The sequence below is a fragment of the Cynoglossus semilaevis genome, chromosome 8 (genome assembly GCF_000523025.1).
Source record: "Cynoglossus semilaevis isolate Cse_v1.0 chromosome 8, Cse_v1.0, whole genome shotgun sequence".
Taxonomy (NCBI): domain Eukaryota; kingdom Metazoa; phylum Chordata; class Actinopteri; order Pleuronectiformes; family Cynoglossidae; genus Cynoglossus; species Cynoglossus semilaevis.
In genome coordinates this window covers 5941299-5961497 of record NC_024314.1, presented here as the reverse complement: position 1 = coordinate 5961497, position 20199 = coordinate 5941299, and the positions used below count along the sequence as shown (strand labels likewise).

The 20199-nt window shown below is 40.8% G+C and overlaps 2 protein-coding genes across 4 annotated transcripts; one reads left to right on the top strand and one right to left on the bottom strand.

The window, feature by feature from the left end:
* Nucleotides 1–1743: 1743 nt before the first annotated feature.
* On the top strand, nucleotides 1744–19798 carry cyth1b (cytohesin 1b). 3 transcript variants are annotated; one of them, XM_017034374.2, is made up of 12 exons: nucleotides 1744–1967; nucleotides 9670–9752; nucleotides 12751–12815; nucleotides 13305–13371; nucleotides 13518–13636; nucleotides 13983–14176; nucleotides 14661–14809; nucleotides 14898–15010; nucleotides 15488–15566; nucleotides 15670–15741; nucleotides 18506–18660; nucleotides 19066–19798. In XM_017034374.2, exons 1-12 carry the CDS (start codon nucleotides 1889–1891, stop codon nucleotides 19142–19144), a joined length of 1254 nt encoding a protein of 417 aa, XP_016889863.1. In that variant the 5' UTR covers nucleotides 1744–1888; the 3' UTR covers nucleotides 19145–19798. The 3 variants fall into 3 exon arrangements, with proteins under 3 accessions (XP_016889863.1, XP_008312512.1, XP_024913213.1); XM_008314290.3 differs by lacking the exon at nucleotides 1744–1967 and adding an exon at nucleotides 5956–6144; XM_025057445.1 differs by lacking the exon at nucleotides 1744–1967 and adding an exon at nucleotides 7648–7988.
* On the bottom strand, nucleotides 15798–18499 carry LOC103381772 (nucleoporin GLE1-like). Its single transcript, XM_025057444.1, has one exon. It carries the CDS (start codon nucleotides 17984–17986, stop codon nucleotides 16148–16150), a length of 1839 nt encoding a protein of 612 aa, XP_024913212.1. The 5' UTR covers nucleotides 17987–18499; the 3' UTR covers nucleotides 15798–16147.
* Nucleotides 19799–20199: the final 401 nt, after the last annotated feature.

Genomic DNA, 20199 nt, shown 5'->3' with positions numbered 1-20199 from the left:
ACCCGTGGTGTTTCTTTGACGTTCGTATGTTCTCTCTTTATGTGTGTGTGCTGCACAGATGTGTGTCTTCTTTGTGTATTTTAATGATGTTTTAATCACATTTTATCTGATGAAAATTTGAACTTTTTTTTGTAATTTTAGATCAAGCTACTTCTCTGGGAAGTTGAAAACAACAATCTCTAACAGTAAACACTGTAACTTGGACGTGTCTGTGACTTCTCTCTCTGTGCAGGAAACACCTTGGGTAAGTCTTGTGAAAATGTGATGATGCTGCAACATCTGTTTGAAACCCTGATTACCTCAGACCTAGAGAACAAACAGACGACACAGCTGCAGGGAAGTTGTTTCTGCACAGTCATGCAAGTCTGTAAAAGTGTTGTGGTGTAAGAATCCGAGATGACGAGGAAAATCAGACCGAGACACTGCAGTTCTTACAAGGAAAGGGTTAAGGAGTATTTTCTTTTTCTTTTTTCTTCTTCTCTCCCCTTCATCAAATGATTTTGTGTCAAATAACAATGAAATTGAAGAAAGAGGAAACGTCGTTCTTTGTAACTGTGATGCCACCCAGTGGCCACAAGAGGACACAACCGCCACTTAGAATGGAAAGAAAGTGGTCAATATGTCAGGAACAGTACATTTTACGATTGATGAGATTAATCGTCTACTGCAGTAGAATATACTACACTAAAGGTGGCACTGGGAGTTCAACAGACCTAGAGGTCAAAGGTCAAGCGAGTTTAAAGAGTTATTATAAACAGATTCATTTCTATAATTTCCATCCATCCATCCATCCATTTTTATCCGCTTATCCGTTACCAGGTCGCGGGGATTTCTATAATTTCTGACAAAAAACCCAGAATGATCCTAAAGTTACACAAAATAATAAGATAGTTTGTCATTGTTACAGTTCATAGGAAAATCGAATTTAATCAAAATCTACAGTATTCCTGGTTCCTGAAGATTAATACAAGTTAAGTCCCCACTAGTACTAGTTAGAGTTCATACAGAACAGTTTTAGTCCAGTCTCCAGGGTTTCAAGACAAAGTCTGAGTCACAAAAACATTCACGTTGTTCCACGTCAGATGTTTATTCAGACTGAGAGACACAGAAAGGAGATCTGGATCAAACCCGAGATTCAGATTCATATCGTTTTCATTGTTGAGTCACTGATTTGAAGTTTAGACTAAGTCTCAATCTCAAGTATTAGTCCAAGTCACCGAAGAAGTACTTGGAGTTAAGGATTCTCAAACAAAATTTTATTTTAGTCCAGCAGGAAAACTTTAGGTAGAAGTTGGGTTTTTTTTGTTTTTTTGTCTAACCCAGTGTTTACCACTATAAATATGGAATAACAATGTACAGTAAAATATGGAATAATATAAAGTATCACTGTTGTTTGTCTCTCTGCTGAACTCAGTTCTGGAGACTGTAAACTCAAATACGTGTGTAGGTGTACTGTATTAGTAGGAGGACTCAGGATTGTGTACGTGTGTTTTCACATTTGTCAACAAGAATACTTCAACAACCGCTCATAGTTATGTTGACACGAGTAAATGAGTGTGTGTGTGTGTGTGTGTTTCTCTCTCCTGTTCAACCCAGCAACGGGCATTGTTATTGAACCACTTCAATTCTGTGTGGAAGTGTGAGGTGTGTGAGCCCGGGGTGAGGTCAAGTGTGAACTGATGGATAAGGGAGGAGAGAGAGCGAGCAGAGAGAGAGGGAGAGAGTGTTTTGAGTCTGTCAGAGTCTGGTGGCTGTGGGAGGAGGGAGAACTGCGGCTCATTCAGCTTCTCTCCGTCTGATGTGATGTGTGATGCTGACCTGAGGATCAGTATCTCACAGAGATGTCGGAGTATCACTGTCATCTCCAACATTAGTGGAGGGTGCTGTGATGGGGACGGTCAGTGAGCTGTGTGTTTCCAGTCTACAGGCATTTTTCTGTCCTTCAGAACAGCCTTCAGCAGCCACAGGTGAGTGCAGTCGTCTTCCTACTTGTTTGTTGTTTTGTTTTTTTGTCAAGTTGTTTATAGGATTTTTCTTTGTGCATTCTTCATTTTGCAGTAATACAATATTTTACCTCAAACCATATTGCTAGGATACATTTATTGAAATTGAATATATTTTAAACTTGAATAGTAAAAAAAAAAAGATTCCTCGTTTACGTCTGTGTCACCTCTGTCTCATGTTGACTCCAGCTTACTTCTTTATTAAACAAAAACAATTGAAACATGTATTTTACTGTGTCAGGTACAGGTATTTTGCAGATGGACCATTTAGTACAAATACAATCTATACATTGTTTTGTTGCACTTGAGTTCAGAACCAGGTCTCAGCTCTAAGGTTGATACATTTGGCCTTGTTGACAGACTACTGTGAGTTTCAGGTATGATGTGTTGTTCATCAGATCAGATAAAAAACACCACATCATGATGATGATCAGATGATTGTTAGTGTTTGACCAAAATGGTTCACCATTCAGGTATTCTCCATGTATGGGCTGTCCTCTGTAGCTAAGTCACGTATGCTAACACCAAGCACTTTTTGTCACGTTGTAAAAAGTATTAGACTATACACAAAAATGTAGTTTCACTTTTAGGATATTTTGGATTTACAAATAATTGCATGCTATTTTTAGCATCATTTACAGTGTTTAACTAACACACAGTTACAATCCTTAAGCATCTGTTTTATCTATAATCCAAGCTGTGTTACTATTGATCTGTAAGTTTGTACATAAACCCATGAAAACATATTTATACCAGCAGGCCAAACACATGGGAGGTGTGTGTGCTTTTCACACCTAATCTAGAGATTATATATATAGAATATTCACACAAGTTACAGTAAATGGCTCTGCTACTTTAAATAAAACATAAAGTGGTAGGCAGCGTTTCTGTGTAAAAGAAGTTAGACCAGTGTGTGTTGAAGTCACTGCTGTTGCCAAAGAGACCTTTAAAAGGAGACAGTGAGGGCTGAAGATAAAAATTAAAGCCCCTTAAAAAAGAATTACCTCTGATGTCGAGTGCTCCTGGCTCTGTTTGTTCACACCACAGGTCTATGATGGGATTGTGCTGTCTTGGCTCTGCTCATAATTGTCTATACTTGTACTAAATGACAGGTGAACACACTGAAATGCAGAGAGCAACACTGGCACCAAGAGTTGCCAGTGTTCAGTTGCCTTGGTGATTTGTGGATACAGTGCATGTGTGTGCGCACCACACTGTGTTTTTGACATTTCTGTGGCCATGTACACACATGAGTCACACACGCTTAGGATGGTGTGGTTGTGGGAGATGTAAGGCTTTATTTTTTTATAAATATGTAAATTTATATTTATCATCATCATCATCACCACCACAATCATCATTATCATCACCATCATCATCACCATCGTCATCACCATCATCATCATCATCATCATCATCATCACCACCACCATCACCATCATCATCATCATCATCATCATCACCGTCATCACCATCATCATCATCACCATCATCATCATCATCCTCATCATCATCATCATCATCATCATCACCACCACAATCATCATTATCATCACCATCATCATCACCATCGTCATCACCATCATCATCATCACCATCATCATCATCTCCGTCATCATCATCCTCTGCTCCAGGATGCTCCTCTACAGTGACATCATCTCCATCACGGCCCACTCTGCTGCCTGTTTGCAGTTGCTCTTATACTGTAATTCACACTGTTCTTATTCATGAGCCAGTGTCATACTGCGAGAGCCCTAACACTCATGGGAGTTTTTTCTTCTTTAGCTTTCACAGTTCTCACCACTTTCCATCTGTGTCTGGAGTTTCCCTGCTCTCCCATGTCATTTCCACTGCTTTCTTCTTCTTCTTCTTCTTCTTTATTATTGTGCCTCTAGGCCTTTGCAGCAGTGTCATGTTTTTCACTCATGAACCCTTTTAACATCAGAGTGGTGTAGACACCAGCTTCCTGTTACTTTGTGAAACTGCTCCACAGTCAACAGTGCAAACTTTGAAATCCTTGGTCTGTGTTGATGTTCAAAATGATTTGTGCAGACAGCTGTGGGATTCTACTGCCTTCTGACCCTGTGCTGCACATTCAAATATATTTGGGAGATTTTAACTCTAACTTAAAGAGTACAAATCAGCTAGTACGAGTGTGTGCTTTTACAGGAAGTGACCCTGGTACACCAATAAATACAGTTTACTGACCATCTTCATTTTTGCTACCATCCACAAAACAAAAATAAAAAACGCCTACACGGAGATTATGACAAAGTGAAGAAGACCAATAATGTCTTGCAAAGCAATAATGCATTGTGTTTAAATGTGATTTAAGTGCTTTAGCTGTCCAACTGCAGCAGCTCCTCCACTGCCTCAGCCTGATTATATCCTGTTTTTGGTGTGTCCAGCGTCCGAATAAAGCACTGATTCAAGCACACAGCTGCAATCCTTTGGCCTCTCCTTCCCTCTGCCCTTCCTCTCTTCTTCCTTCCAAGCCATCCATCTCTGATATTAGACCTGCTTCCTCCGTCCCCACACCCACCAGGATAAACATGTCTCTCCCAGTTCAACAGGTGGAGGATATTATTTCAGTCCGCTCATTTTCACTTCATGTTTTATTGTGTGTCCTCTTCCTGTTTGACTGGAGACAAACTGATGGTGTTGCCAATTGTCAGGGTGGAGTGGCAGTAAAGCTGAAGAATGTGCCTTGGTCAAAACACACTGAAACACAATCAGCCCATTGACTAAAATTGTTTTGTTCCACAGTGTTAGAAGTGCAATCAAAATGCTCCAAATGAAGGAATTTATTACTATTGTTCAATAGAAAATGTTTGATCATCACAGCCCTCTCAAATGTTACACCTACTAGAAATTGAGTTTATAATCTTTTTAATCACAATATTGTTCTATTTTTTTTATCATTTAGGTCTGTCGTATTCTCTGATATTTTTATTCATACTCTTTAATCCACTCACACAACTACCATCATCTTTTTCACAGCAGGACATTTGCATTCTCTCATTTCCTGTGCCACTGACTGGTACAAAGCAAAATGTTTCCATATTCTTTTTTTAGATGATAGCATGTGTGATCGCATGAGTGATTGTAAAGGGTAATGCCAGTTATTTTATTAGAAAATTAATTTTAAAATGTTAATAACTTTACTAAAACTTCAAAATTGTAATTCTTTCTTGAATAGTTTGAATATTTCAAACCAAGGCTAATTTATTTTAGCCTCCAACCCCAGAGGCCCCTTAAATCATTTGCCCCTTTTTTTGTCCCTGACCTCCCACCCATGTTGCTGGGTTGGCAATTGTGTTGGGTGCATATTGTCTTTATAATGAAAAAAGTCAAGGACATAGCCTAGAAAATACAATACGTGTTTATTTTTCTGTGTACACATGAAGCAAATGCATAGACGTAATTTTTTTGTCTTTAGTTTTCCTACTGTTGCCAGTTTTGTTCTTCTTTTGTTAACTTCTACATTTCACTTCAGGTCTTAACAAGTGTAAACATATTATTTTATACATCCATCTTCTGCTTTTTGATCGTCAACAGATATATTGTACTGTAATATCTAAACAGAAGGTGACAGCTCAAGTGTTAAATTAGTTGTGGGTTTTCAGAAAACACAAATGACTGACTTAAGCTAAAACTGAATTTACAGGACTGTTCAAATAATAATTCACATTTCAATATTAGTATGAATAATATTTTTTCAGCAATTGCCTCAGTGTGTTATCAACAAGTTCAATTTAATCTAATATTGATCGTTTTAGTTTGAAGAAATTATTTTGTTTTGTACAGTAAAGCAAGCTTAAAAATAAAGCTGTCATGTTCGGATATAATTTTACTGCACGAGCCAACAACTTTGACTTTGAGACAGATATGTAAATATGGGTGTTCTTATCAGTTTACTGATTGGCTGTATCACATAAAGCCACGCCCACACCATCATCCCCTAGCACCGGCTGTTTCTCTGTCTGCGTGAACAGTTGTCATTAAGCTCCAGTGTATCGGCGACAGATTGACAAAATATTCAGTTATAAAGAAGGCTTTAAAGTCACTTTTACATTTTAACATCACGGTCTTCTCTGAGACAGCTGTACAGAGATGGTTTTGAAGTCTGAAGACGGCGTTGGTAAGTTTTGTTGACCCGTTGCAGTTAATACGGGCTAGGTAGAAAAAGCTAACCAGTTAACGTAACTTCATCTACAGGCAGCTAACGCAATTCAGCACAAAGAAGAAACATATTTATATGTAGCTGCTAGTCGAATGGGCTTTTAGACGTAAATGTGTGAACGGCAACATGTCGTGCTCCGACTAATTTGTTAACACACTCTTTATGAACTGACACAACGGAGCCTTTCTTAATAATCTGGGTTAAAGCCAGACCTCATGGAGATTTGTGCCGGTTGAACAGTGCTGCGTGGTTCATGGGTCTATAAATACAGTCAGTGCGATTTTTTTTTATTGGCGACGAAAAAGAAGTTGCCCTCAAAAATATTTCGGCTCATTTAAAAATGGAGAGAAGTTACAGTAGGTCATCTTCCTCACAGCTGTGTTGTTTTCCCCTCTCACGGTTTCACCCACCTCTTACAGGATGTGACTTTTAAATATATTATCTCCAAAGTGAAATGTTCCAGTACAAGTGCCTGCAGTATGATACAGTTATGACCAAACAGTTACTCTAAATGGGATGGTGTGGCACAGAGACAAGATCTGCATTCATCTAGGGTTCACTGAGACCTGGATATGACATATAAAATTCAAATCTGAACAATGACTTGTCATTTCATTTGAAAAACTGTTTAATGATATTGACTAAATCTCTCTTTTGTCCACATGCCAGAAAAAATTCAAAATTCACCAATTGACTTGAAGTGTTCACTTTTTGAGCTTTTTTTTCTTTGTAGCCACTGATTTAACTCTTCTTTCCAATGACCTATCTGAGCTTCTCAGTAACATTGACTTCAGAAAAGTGTGGCATTTGTTGGGCTGACAAAGCACAGTTGGTCTGTGAGTTTCTTCCTTATTTATGCCCAGAACCAACCACACCGCTGATACTTTTTTCTCCACTTCCCTGAGTGGGTGGTTCATTGTTATTTTTTGCTCTGACAGATTATAACATACTTAAACAGATAACAGTACTTAACTGTGTTTCTCTGTATATTGTGTTCAGCCCAGTTCATCCTCTGCAGCTGGGTTTGTCATTCGAGCCTTGTGGCTTTGTGATTGCGATCAGTCACAGGGAGTTTACCATAACCACAGGGTTATATCACTCTGTCATCCTGCAGGCCAGAGAACATACAGTAGAAACACACAATTATAACCCTTGTTCCCTCCGAAGTGGACTATTATTGCCTTGTGAATGGCGCCAGGCACTGTAACAGAAATATTTACAAGTACAGATCATCTGCCGGTCACATCCAAACAGCTTTGCCTTGGGTTGTAAGAAAGACCACAGTCCTTCCTGGCGTTAATGTGAGTTCATTCAGAAACATACGTAACTAACAGAGAAGGCTAATTGGGTTGTTTGTTTGATTACTCTAACTCTTAATGGAGGGAGGGGTCGAGATGGACAGATATAGGTGGTGGCGAGGGTGGGTGGGGGAGAGGTCGAGAGTTTCCCCTTCACTGATAGACACTCACAGACACACTGGTCCTCATCGTCATTTAGCAGCCTGTCGGCTCCTCTCCTTGCTACTCTTTGAAAAGAGTGCCTGAGGATTAAAGTGGCAACAAGGTTGGAGACTGGAGGACCCCGGTGCTGGGAGTGGGACACCAAGATCTGACAGCACAGGATTAGAACTTATGGAGCTTCAGGCTGATTCACTCTGAAGCTGGTGACTTGTGTTAGCTCTGTGGATACCAAGGAGCTGCAGTGAGAAGCTTGACCTCTAAAACAATCACGAGCTGGCATACTTTAGGTGGAGCTGTTTTTTGTGGTATGATCGTCAAGATAATGACAGAAAGGTGTAGGCGGTGAGTGCGTCATCATCACTGCTTATGCAAAAGAGCCTTTTTGCACAAAGTTCTCTGAATGAGTGTGTGTGCGTGTGCCGTGCCTTGTACTGAAACTTCATGAGAAGCTGGAAAGTTAGACTGTGTGGCCATTAACTGCTGATTGACTAATGTGGTTAGATTTCTTTTCCATTACATCCTCAAAGGCGGTGATGTTGTGTTGTAGATTAGCGTAACCAGACAGTTACAGTAAAGTTCAGCTGCAGCACTACTGTGGCAGGGTGTCAACTTACATACACAGACAAACACATACATTCGCTGACCTCAGAAGTATGCACAGCAGCTGTTTGACTATGAGGACTTTTGTTTTTCATTAAAAAGACATGTTTTTTTTTATAAAAAAAGACAAGAAATAACAGTGTTTGTTAGTGAAAAGCTACAGGGAGAGGACAGCAGGTTTCACATCTGCTGACAATTGTGTGTTATTCCTGTCCTTACGATAATAATAGGAGGTACTGTGGCCTACATAGGGCTTTCTCTCTGGGCAAGTGGTGTGAATGGGTCACCGTCGGTGTGTTTCTAGTTTGTCACATGAGTATCCAAAGATGTAGCACCTGTGATTCTTTTTTCTGAAACGGACTTGTGTTAGTTCACTACAACTCATCCGTGATAATTCTCTTGTTTTCTCTGTATTCCTCCAGATGGAAATTGGAACAACCTTGCTCACAGCATTACTCATTCTTAAAATAGTCTTGGGTTATATGCAACCCAAAGAACCTGTGGGGTGCCTGTGTGGATGCTTTAGTGCATCATGCACTGGCAAAGTAGCAAAACTTTAAACATACTTCAAAACTGGCGTTGAAGTACTCCCTGAGGACTGAAGTGAAAGTTTCTAACTATAACTGCCTGGATTTTCTGTGCAGCCTTTTTTTCCAGTGGTTGACGTGAGTGACTTGGTCATGGTGGTAGGAGAGCAGTTCACATGAGTCCCTCAGCGTGACTCCACTAATGAGGCCACAACACAGCAGCTGCCCAGCCCAGCTTGACTTGTTCTCTGTGAATTGGTTGAAACTATTCAGTTGTGCCTCATTTGTCCAGTACAACATTTTACATTGTTCCAGGAGGAGACATTACAACAGACTTTATTTCACAGTGGAGGTGTCAGGTAGTAGTCACAGCTGACATTGCAGAGGGGTGGTGTGTGATAATAATTAGTCACAGAATGTCAAAATGGCAGTTTAGCCTCCTCATTTTTCACAATCTTATTTGTTATCATTCCCTTTATTTCCTTTTTTATTTTTACTGTTTTCATAAGAAAAGCCATATACTGTCAGATATACCAACTGTACATTTTCCTCCTCTGCTTATCATGCCTCGGCAGATATGCGTGTGTGGGCACATGAACTTCTGTTCTATCACAAAACACGCTTGGTCGTGACAGTTTGGTTTGAAGGGTGGAACTTCACTAGTTTGGAGTGAGATATCAAACATATTCTAATACAGGCTGCAGTTTTCATACCAAACCGGTCAATGAACGGGTTTGATGTGACCAGTTAATTTACTGGTATAACTTCATAACCTTACCCAGTTATTCACAGAAGCTGTGATGTGTTTCCATAGAGACCCTGGTGTGTGGATGTGTGTGTTTTGGCCTCTGTGATTTTATCTGAGACATATGTGTCCTTCTCCTTTGCGTCCTCAGTGCCTGATGACCTGACTCCAGAGGAGAGACAGGAGCTGGAGAGCATCCGCCGCAGAAAACAAGAGCTGCTGCAGGACATACAAGTAAGATCTATAAATCTGTCATCTACATGTGTCCTAGAACAGTGCCTCCCAACCTTGTTTGAGCCATGGCACATATATATATCATTAGGAAAAACCCCACGGCACACCACCAAACAGAAATCTCACAAAAAGTGCATGTAATGAAATATAATAATCTTCTAGTTTAAATGAGCTCATAACTGACTAAAATCTCAGCTTGTTTAGTTGAAGACAATTCTGATATACTGGCATTTTTGAATTGAAATTGAATTGAAAAAAGACTTGAATTGAAAAAAGACAAGGAAAGAAGAGGATTCAATTGTTCTGCCTTTCATGCTTTGATGAGCAAAAAGTATTATATGCAAAAAAAAAAAAAAAAAAAGGTTTTCAGCCCAATAAGTGACATTGGATCATTTCCCACGGCACACTCTGACGGCAGTGGTTGGGAATCACTGTCCTAGAAACATGTCCAGAATCTGTGTGAGGGTGAGAGGATTTGACCAAAGTGGACTCTACCTGACTGAAGTCTCTTTTAAACACGAAGGGGAATCAGTATGTTAACCTTAAATTGTGAAAACTGAAGTTCTACAAACAAAACCTGTTGAATTCTTTCAGGGTTTAACTTGTACTCATGGTGTACTCGCTGGTACACCACACTGTTCCAACAGCACAGCAGTCAAAGGATTCATGATCCCTGTGGTTATAAACAGAGCTATCTAAAGGCTGTAGTGGCAGCAGCCACTTAGGAGCATAGGCAATCAATTCTGCCATGGCTACTTATGGTTACTTTTTTAGGCAACAGAAAAAGAAAAAAAAATCTTTGTCACCACTTTCCTAGTAATTTGTGCAGTTTTTGTGTGAAAAATGTTATTTTTTTATTTTTTTTTAGAGTTATCTGTAAGGTGGCAATTTATTTATTTAACACACACATACATTGTATGTCATTACATTTGCCACAGAGCCATCTACAGTGTATAACACCATCTTCCAGTTTACTGCATATGTACTGACCTAATTATTTGTTGATTTATTTTAGGTGGACTTAAATGATCTCTTTATGGAGTCTGGGGTTTTTTTGTCAGTTAAACCACAGAAAACAACCAGATCTCACAGGAAAACACACAGAAGCTGAGAAGCCATTGTTTCCTGCGATTGTTCAGGCTTTCTTTTCTTTCCTTTGTCTTATTGTACAGACTGTTTCCCTCTCTGTCTGGACCAGTTGCTTTTAGTTTAACTGTGTGTGTGTGTGTGTGTGTGTGTGTGTGTTATAAGACAGTTGGGTTGTAAATAGTTTGAGCACAGAAGTAATACCATACTCCTAGGAGACGGATAATTCCATTCTGTGTCGGGGTGCATATATATTTATCTACAGTTTACTGTATAAGTGTGTCCTGCAGCTGTCTCAGTTTGAGTGGACAGGGGAGTCCCCCCCTCAGTTTACCCCACGGAGCTTCACTGAGCTTAGTCACAACATGGTGTTATTATTGATTTGTTTTGGTTTTTTTCTCCCATCAAGATGTTTGTTCACCACAACAAAAGGGTAAAGCTGAGTCAGTGGACAGTGGACGTATAACAGGATTTACTCATTTTACTTTCTCTTGTACACACTGAGTATTTTCATACATTCCGAACAGACACAAAAACAATCAAAAACCTTACTCCAGGGAGGAAATGTGCCAACGTAGATTGACAGGGTGTACTGGTGGACATGACTCTGGTTCAGGGTTTTTTTCCCCCCTCCTTAATCCCCGTCCTTATCTTACTCAGCGGGCCAAATGGGTAATGAACCGTGAATTATTCCAGTAATGGATCCAGTATTTATGTGAAGTTGTTACCATGGAAATGAGATTCAGACTGAAACCCAGGCAGTTGTTTCTTATTTTTCTTTGGTGATGATAGGATACATGGTGTTCTCCACCTGCTGTTTTACATGTATGGATAAATGGAAACAGCTCAGCTGAAACAGAACAACAACAGAGACGCCAGGCTAAACCATATGAATATAAACAAGAAGAGAACCTATATTCTCCTAGAAACAAAACACTTTTTCATATGCTCACATGCTTCCAATCAGTGTCTGTTTCTCAGGACAGTGTAAGTGTGTGTTGGGGATTGTCGTGCTGAAAGAATGACTTATGGCATAGAGGGGACAGTTAGCTGCATTAGTTTCAATTGGTTGCAGAGCCTCCCTTGTGCTCTTCTGAAGATTCCAAGCAGGTTAGTGGCTTATTAATTCATTTATTTTGCCAAACCTCCTCCTGACAAACTGATAGTAATATATATTAGGCATAAAAATCTAATTTGGACTGTCACTCCTTAAGATCCAACAGAGCATCAGTTTTATTACACGGGTTGCATGAGAACTGTTCACCATTTGTTGCATTTGGGTAGAACGTTAAAAGACAAGATGCCAAGGTCTGAGTCATACCACTGTTTATGATCATAACTCTCATGTGGAACAGCTGCTTTGTCTACTTCTGTCTCTCTTTTATTTCTTCCATAGACCATCATCTTTTCTGCTGGACTTGTCTTTTACATCTGTTTTAGACTTTTTCTCCTTTCCTACCTCTAAAACCTTGGCCTGGGATCATCTGAGCTCAGCTGGTCCAATTCTTTGATCCTATTCCCGAATATCTCTCATACAGACAGGGTAGGGCGCCAGAGGGGAGAAGACTGATGAATGTAGGTCAGCAGAGGAGAGTAAAGTCAGTAGAAGTGGTGAGAGAGGGGTAGACGAGAAGGGTGGTCAACTCTGACCCCAGAACAGGTGCTGAAGGCCGCTCCACATAAGAGCTGGACTGAGTGAGAGTGTGATCAGGCTGCTGCTGAGTTCCCCTGGTTCATTTCATCCCATCTGATTGATTCTTAATAATAATAATACAAAGCTTCTTCAGTCACTATTTATACTTGGCATCTTCAAAGCTAGAATCAGACTTCACACTAATATCACTCATGTCTCTGTTAGCTATACTTTCTATTTGATCCCTCTCCTCATTTAGCTCCTCTTTGTCTGTTGCAGAGACTGAAGGATGAGATAGCAGAGGTGACCAATGAGATTGAAAACCTGGGCCTTTCTGAAGAGAGGTAAAGTGTCTCTTGATAATCATGTCTGTTTATATTCTGTGTAGGAGGCTGCAATCCACTGATTTGAAAGCTGGGACACTGACCAAATGACAAATCTGCTGGCTGAGGAATATCTGTGCCAGTTTAATTCCCTGTGGGAATAAGGACTGCAGTCCAACATTTGTTTTTCATTAACATGTAATCTGTGCATTCTGCTGTCTGGACAAATTAGCATTCTGTCTGATCTGTAATCTTTTAGGGCAAAGGCATTGATGAAGTCTGTCAGCAAAATCATGTCCTGAGGTTCATTGACAAATATTAACTCTTTATTAGGACTGTATCGTCTTCATTCCAATTACTGATGAAGCTCATCATTTTGTATACATTTAATTTTTGACTGATAAATTGATCAAATATTCCAATCAGTATTCAAGATCGTTGATGACATGACCACCACAGGAGTGGTAAGACAGCAGTCGATGAGGATTTCTTTTTGCTTCTGGTTTCCAGGAAAAGCATGCAGAGGAATAAACAGATGGCCATGGGCCGAAAAAAGTTCAATATGGATCCAAAGAAGGTGAAGGAGTTTATTGTTGAATTTTATTGTTGATATTGTTGTTTATTTCAACATCATGCCAAAGTCTGTTCAACATTCAACATTCCTTTATTCAATTTTGTATTTTTTATGACATTAACACGTTGTTGTTTTGTTTGTCCTCGAAGGGAATTCGATTTTTGGTGGACAGTGCACTACTGAAAAACACCAGTGATGACATTGCCAAGTTTCTCTACAAGGGGGAGGGGCTTAATAAAACGGCCATTGGGGACTACCTGGGGGAGAGGTCAGAGGTTATCTTGTTTTGATAAATACTGTACTGAAGTATAAAGATTAATTAGTTTTTAAAAATAATAAACAATATTTTGTGTTTGATAGAAATGAAAATACCTTCACATGTGTAGGGATTAACACCACATTAGTATTATTATCAGTAGTAGTCTGGAATCATGGCAATTTAACTGATTATCCAACATTCTGTTATCATCTGAATTTTCTAATTTAATTCATCTGTAGCAGCTGCGGACTGAATGAACCAAAACGAGCTGTGTCCTCTTTTTCTGTTTACTTCTCCCTCCTCCTTTATGTCCTTCTTTTTGGGTGGGGCTCTTTTTTTTCACTCCTTTGTGCAGAGATGACTTCAACATCGAGGTCTTACACGCCTTTCTGGAGTTGCATGAGTTCACAGACCTGAACCTGGTTCAGGCCCTTCGACAGTTCCTTTGGAGCTTCAGGCTGCCGGGCGAAGCTCAGAAGATCGACCGAATGATGGAGGCCTTCGCCCAGCGGTACTGTCACTGTAACCCAGGAGTGTTTCAGAGCACAGGTACAGGAGAGTGTGCTGGATCCAGAGGAAATGAGAAATTTTATGCAAGTACAGAAATGATAAAAGTCTGTTAAATTAAGGAAAGGTACCATTACTTTATAAACATGTGTACTTTATTCTAGCACCTTTGACTTTGAATACTTTGTATACTTCTGTTGTATTACAACTAACTCTTTCAATAATATTATTAGTGTTAACACTATTTTAGGAAAACTAAAATGCCAGAAATTGCTTCACAATTCGAAGTACTTTTCTTCCTAAAATTTGCGTCGCTTCTCAGCCTTTTGGCTAAGATCAATTGTTGTATCTGCTTTTATGTGGTTCCATAGTGTAGCGGTTAGCACACCTGCCTCATATGCAAGGCTGCTGTAAAGCCATTCTTCCAGACTGTAGCAACTGAAACCTAAATCCATTTGTTCTTTTTCTCTGGGCACAGATTGGATTTCTAGTTTTTTTTTAAAGTTTTTGTCACATCTTTTGACAGATACCTGTTACGTGTTGTCGTTCGCCGTGATCATGTTGAACACAAGTCTCCATAACCCAAACGTGAAGGATAAGCCCTCTGTACAGAGATTCACAGCCATGAACAGAGGAATCAATGACGGAGGAGACCTGCCAGAGGATCTGCTCAGGGTGAGATATAACTCTCATACTCTTTTCCATCCTTCGTCTTCACCTAATATCATTTTATTGATGCTGTTGTCATCTTTACCCTTTTTAGAACCTGTATGAAAGCATCAAGAATGAGCCATTTAAGATCCCAGAGGATGATGGGAACGACCTCACACACACTTTCTTTAATCCAGACAGAGAGGGATGGCTCCTGAAACTTGGTGTGTACATCAATACTGACTGTTTGAACACCATCCATTTAGTTAGACCGCCCTCTGGTGGACCCAAGTTGTATGAACAATCTGATGAAAAATTAATAATGATAATGTGATTTTGGTGCAGTAAACGTGTGCTGACAATCTTTTTTTGTTTGTTTTTGTTTCATGGGTTATAACTACAGGAGGTATGTACTCTAAATCTCTCCAGAATTTACTCACTGTTCTGCTTGGCTTGGGAGCTGCACTGTTGCCGCTTGTTTTCACCCCACTGTCTGCTCTTTACAGCTTCTGTCAGATTAAAAACAGGTCATGGCTACTCCAAGTTTAACATTGTGCATAATGAAAAGAGCTAATTTAGGTGTCTCGCCTCAGCTTCTAACTTTCTGGCTTTCTGATCCTGGCCACTGACATACATTTTAACCTTGGTTTTCACCATCTGTATCTGAACTTTTATTTCTTTGGCGTTCTGCACAATCTCCTCAGGTGGACGAGTTAAGACCTGGAAAAGACGATGGTTCATTCTCACTGACAACTGTCTTTATTACTTTGAATACACCACTGTAAGTTACTCCTGTTTTACTGCATAATGAAGTAGAAACACTACATTTCAGCTTTACTTCGAACTAAAGGTCTAATTAATGGGCAATCTCTGCTTTTTCTAAGGATAAAGAACCCAGAGGAATTATTCCTTTGGAAAATTTAAGTATAAGAGAAGTGGATGACTCCAAGAAACCGGTAAAAAAAAAGTTTGTTCTTTCTGATACATTTTTCTGCAGTTTTTTGAAGTTCAGTGTTGATGCATGACAGAGAGAAACATAAACTCTTTCATTTTAATAAATGTATACTCACTTATTTTAACATGGAACAGAAAAAGATACAGAAATTCTATTGAAAAATTCGAGATAGAGATAGGTTCCAAGGCCTGCCGTGAGAACTAAATTTCCACAGTTTTCAAAAACCTGCAAAGTCGTGAACCTGCAAAAGATGAACCGTGAAATAGTGAGGGATTACTGTATAGACATTTCCATATGTTTTTTTCATCTCTACGTGTATTCTTTTCTATATACATTTAAAAAGGGTGAAGCATATACTGTACTATTCTGGAAACAGTAAAGTTCCTATTAGAATGCCAGGGTTTTCCTCATGACCTCCAGAAGTTGCAGCTGAGCTGACCTTTGGGTGGGCTAATCTGTTGGCTCTGCAGTGACGTCTCTATGAACTTTTTCAGTCTAACAACAGAACCTTTGTATTCACTGCTGGTCACTGCTTCAATCTTGGTAAGGTAATCTTCTCTCAGAAGGAGGAGAAGTTTCCAGAACTGGTTCTGATACTGTTTCATCAAAGCATTCCCACAAACTTCCAGGAAGTCCAACAGCAATGTTGCTGTGATTTCAAGCTGAGGTTCCATGTTGAGCATCTGAGCCAACCAGCGCCATCCTTGGTCCAAACCATGATGAAGTGATTTGTGGGTGGAGCCGTCAGGCCACTGAAGCTGCATAATGGCAGCATACAGACGAATCATTCCGGACATCCTCTTCAAGAAGCAGTCCTGACTTTCCACCCCAGAGTCGTACACACGGTAGCCAAGCATCCTCTGATAGTCCTCTGCTGATGTCCCCTCAGGCCGCTCAGGATAATGTGGGACTGCAAATGGACATTTCTTATGGAGATGAGCAAGAATGAGAGTTCCTACCTGAGGATGACGCTCCCACACGCCACAGGCCACAGCAGCAATGGGGAACGCAGCCTCGTGGTGCAGCGCCACCTCCTCTTCTCCCTGTTTGACGAACTTCTCAGCCAGTTTGTAGCTGACAAAGTTGAGCCCCTGAGGATGCTGGGTGGTTGACACCCACCTCCCGCCGGTTACCACCTCCTTTCCTGACAGCAGATTGTCCAGCTTGTCAAAGAGTTCTCTGAGCTGTGATCCAGAGTTTCTGGCAATTTGACTGATTGGGATGGTTGCTGCTTTTTGAAGTTCTGTTTTCAACAACTTTGTGGTGGCATCTTTTGGGGACGAAAGTTCTCTGAAGGACTGTGTGAAGTGAGCAGCTGATTCCTGCAGTTCCTGAGACCAGGCCAAAGTGTTTTCTTTAGCATGTGTGTGCAAGTCATTCCTCTCTGATTCCTCTATCGTTTCATGTTGAACCCCTGTGGTATTTACCTCATGCAGATCAAGCCCAGTCATGTCAGCTGCACTGGGGTAGTCTCTGTCTGTGGTCTCCTGGACCACCTCTGATATTCTAGAATGCTGTTGGTGACCATAGGTGTTGGAGGAGCTGAAGCTAGTTGAGGGGATGTTTTCAGACTCCTCAGTAGGTCTAAATGGCAGGACTTCCGTGTTTGTGGTGTCCAGGAGACAGGAACTCTGATTGGCTGACACCAGCCACGACAGCTCTGCCTGTATCACCTCCAGTTTGACCATCTTCTCTCTCTGCTGGGGCATTTCACTTTGTTTTCTTTTACACGGAGCCCTAGTTTGGTCCCTAAAATTCTGGACATTCTGTCGCTGCTGTTCGTCCATGAGCGTCTCCGGCCCTAGACTCTCAGCTGCCGGCTGTCTGCCCAGCATCATCTCTGCCTTTGCTCGCCGCTCTTTTTCAAACTCCATCATGCTCCTGGATACCGCAGCAACCCTGAACGGCGAAGAGGCGAGTGTCCTGGGTGTAGTGTTGACAACTCCACGGACATCTGCGGAGTTTGGCGGCGACCCCGTGGACGGTCCGCTTTGAATCTCGTTCATGTCATGATCGGAGGCGGCAGTGTTTACGTTCAATCCTGGGCACGTGCCCTCTGACACCTCGGTATATCCGCCGGGACGCAGCAGCTCGACTTCGCCGGGCGAGGAGACGGTTGTGGGCTCTCTGTAACCGGCCATGATGTCCTCGCCTCTCCTGGCCCAGTACGGGTCGAAGGTGATTTTACCCTTGGCTGAATTTCTTAAAGCCTCCAAAGTTTCCCACCGCACCTCAAACCCAGGCATATTGAGAGGTGACGAGTGTTGTTGTGCTTGTTGTTGTTGCTGTTTTCTATCGCAACTGTGGTCCGTTCGTAACGGCGATTAACGGTAAACAGTTAACATGTGACGTCACAGCGGACATCAAAGCCACAGCTCTGGCATTTAAATTTCAAACTTGTTACTGCGCATAAGTGCTTTACTGTCGTGGAAGAATACAAATGTTTGCCAAGCAGAAAAGAAGTCCTTTAGGAATATGCAAATATTCCAGTTTTGACATTTCTGTAGTTCATTTACATGAATACTCATATATTTGTTTCAGCATTTTGAGTCATTGCATTGATTTTCATTCTGATGTGCACCGAGTCATAACAAAGCGATAGACCATGTGTGTGTGTCAACCTATAAGACTATAAGTTACTAATTCAGTCCTCACACTGTGATGAAATATAGTGTTGCACTACAAAATGCTGTTTTCGTGAGAACTGTACCTGTCCTAAACATGACAGAATCTGACTCCTCACATATTTGCCACTCTTTCATCAGAACTGTTTTGAGCTCTTCATCCCCAACCACAAAGATCAGGTGATTAAGGCGTGTAAGACGGAGGCAGACGGCCGTGTGGTGGAAGGAAACCACACCGTTTACAGAATCTCTGCTCCGACCACAGAGGAGAAGGACGAGTGGATGAACAGCATCAAGTGAGTCTGTTTGTCCTGCAGAAAGGACTACACCTGTTCTTATTAACAGCTGCTGAGGTTACTTTTACACTAAAGTTTATTCAGTGCAGACTACTGCAGTACTACTGTATATCTGTCTGATGCAACTTGCTGCTGTTTATCCTGCTGGCTGTAGACCATTGATTTGATAAACCAAATGTTTGTGTTGGATGTTTTTAATAAGTTCACAGTTAGAGTCACATGGAAGTCTAATGTGAAACATACCATATTCTGGCAGCACACAGACACAAATATACCTCCAAGCACATATTAGTCCAAAAGCTACTGCAGTGCACCCTGACACCCAAAGTGCATTTGTTACAAAAATAGCTCTTACATTTACCTGGAAAAATGTCCATCTAACCTTCTTTCTGCTCCACCACACAGAGCTGCTATCAGCAAAGACCCGTTCTACGAGATGCTGGCAGCTCGGAAGAAGAAGGTCTCGTCTCTGAAGGGTCTTTAGAGCTGCCGGAAGGTAACGATATGAACAACAGGCAGAGCTTTGACTTCTGTTTGGAGGACACTGGGCATAGACATAAACTGGTGCAGAGACAGAGTGGACCTAACCTTCAAAGGCGACCTCGGTCAGACGCTGTCCTTACAGGTTTAATTTAATGTTGAATGTTTAATGTCCCCTCTACAGATAAAAGGACCTTCTCACAAAGCTGTAAACTGGCTGTGACCTTTAGAAGAGTTTGTACAGAGCCTTAAACACATCACAGTGAGACTGTTACAGTGCTGGACAGTTACAGTATGAGCCTCGTACTGAAGTTTACTTCATATACATATCTGACAACGTATTTGCAGCTAAGGCCTTTGTTTCTCGCAGGTGTGGACGCAACAACTCTTTGCTGAACCAAACTGAAGACATGTTAAAAACAGAAACGTCCTCAGTTTGGTTTCAGCGTGCGTCCACGTCTGTGCCTCTGGTTTCTGCTCTTTTCTGTTTTTCTTTTTACTTTGGTGTCATTGAAGCTTCTCTTTCCTAAGGCTGTTTTCTTACTGCTGTTGCTCATTTGTCTAAGCACTGTCAATGGAAATGAAGGCAATATTTATATATCCACATTTCTTATTTATTGTTTCAGTTTTGTTCTATTAAATACTTGCAGATTAGAAACTTGTGTATTTTCTTTTGTTTTCCTCCTTATCAGCACCCTAAGTTGTTTCCATGTTTGTGTCAGGCTCACATGTACTAATCATATATTTTCTTTAACATAAACATTTTTGTTTCTGTTTTTGTGATATGAATAGGAAAGATTCTCTTTGGAAACTATCTAAACTAGCGCACTTTGGTCCGGAAGGTTTCAGGTTTGACTGCCAAGTTACCACTGGGGTGTACTGAGCATAGCACTGTCCCCACACACTGCTCCCCAGGTGGTTAAGCTGACCCTTAAGTCACTTTGGTGATGGGTTAAAAGCAGAGGTCACGTTTTGTTGTGTGGGTGGTGGTGTGCTCTGTCAATGACAAATAATTCACTTTCAACAGTCCTCTAAAAAAGTGTCTTGAATTATAATAAT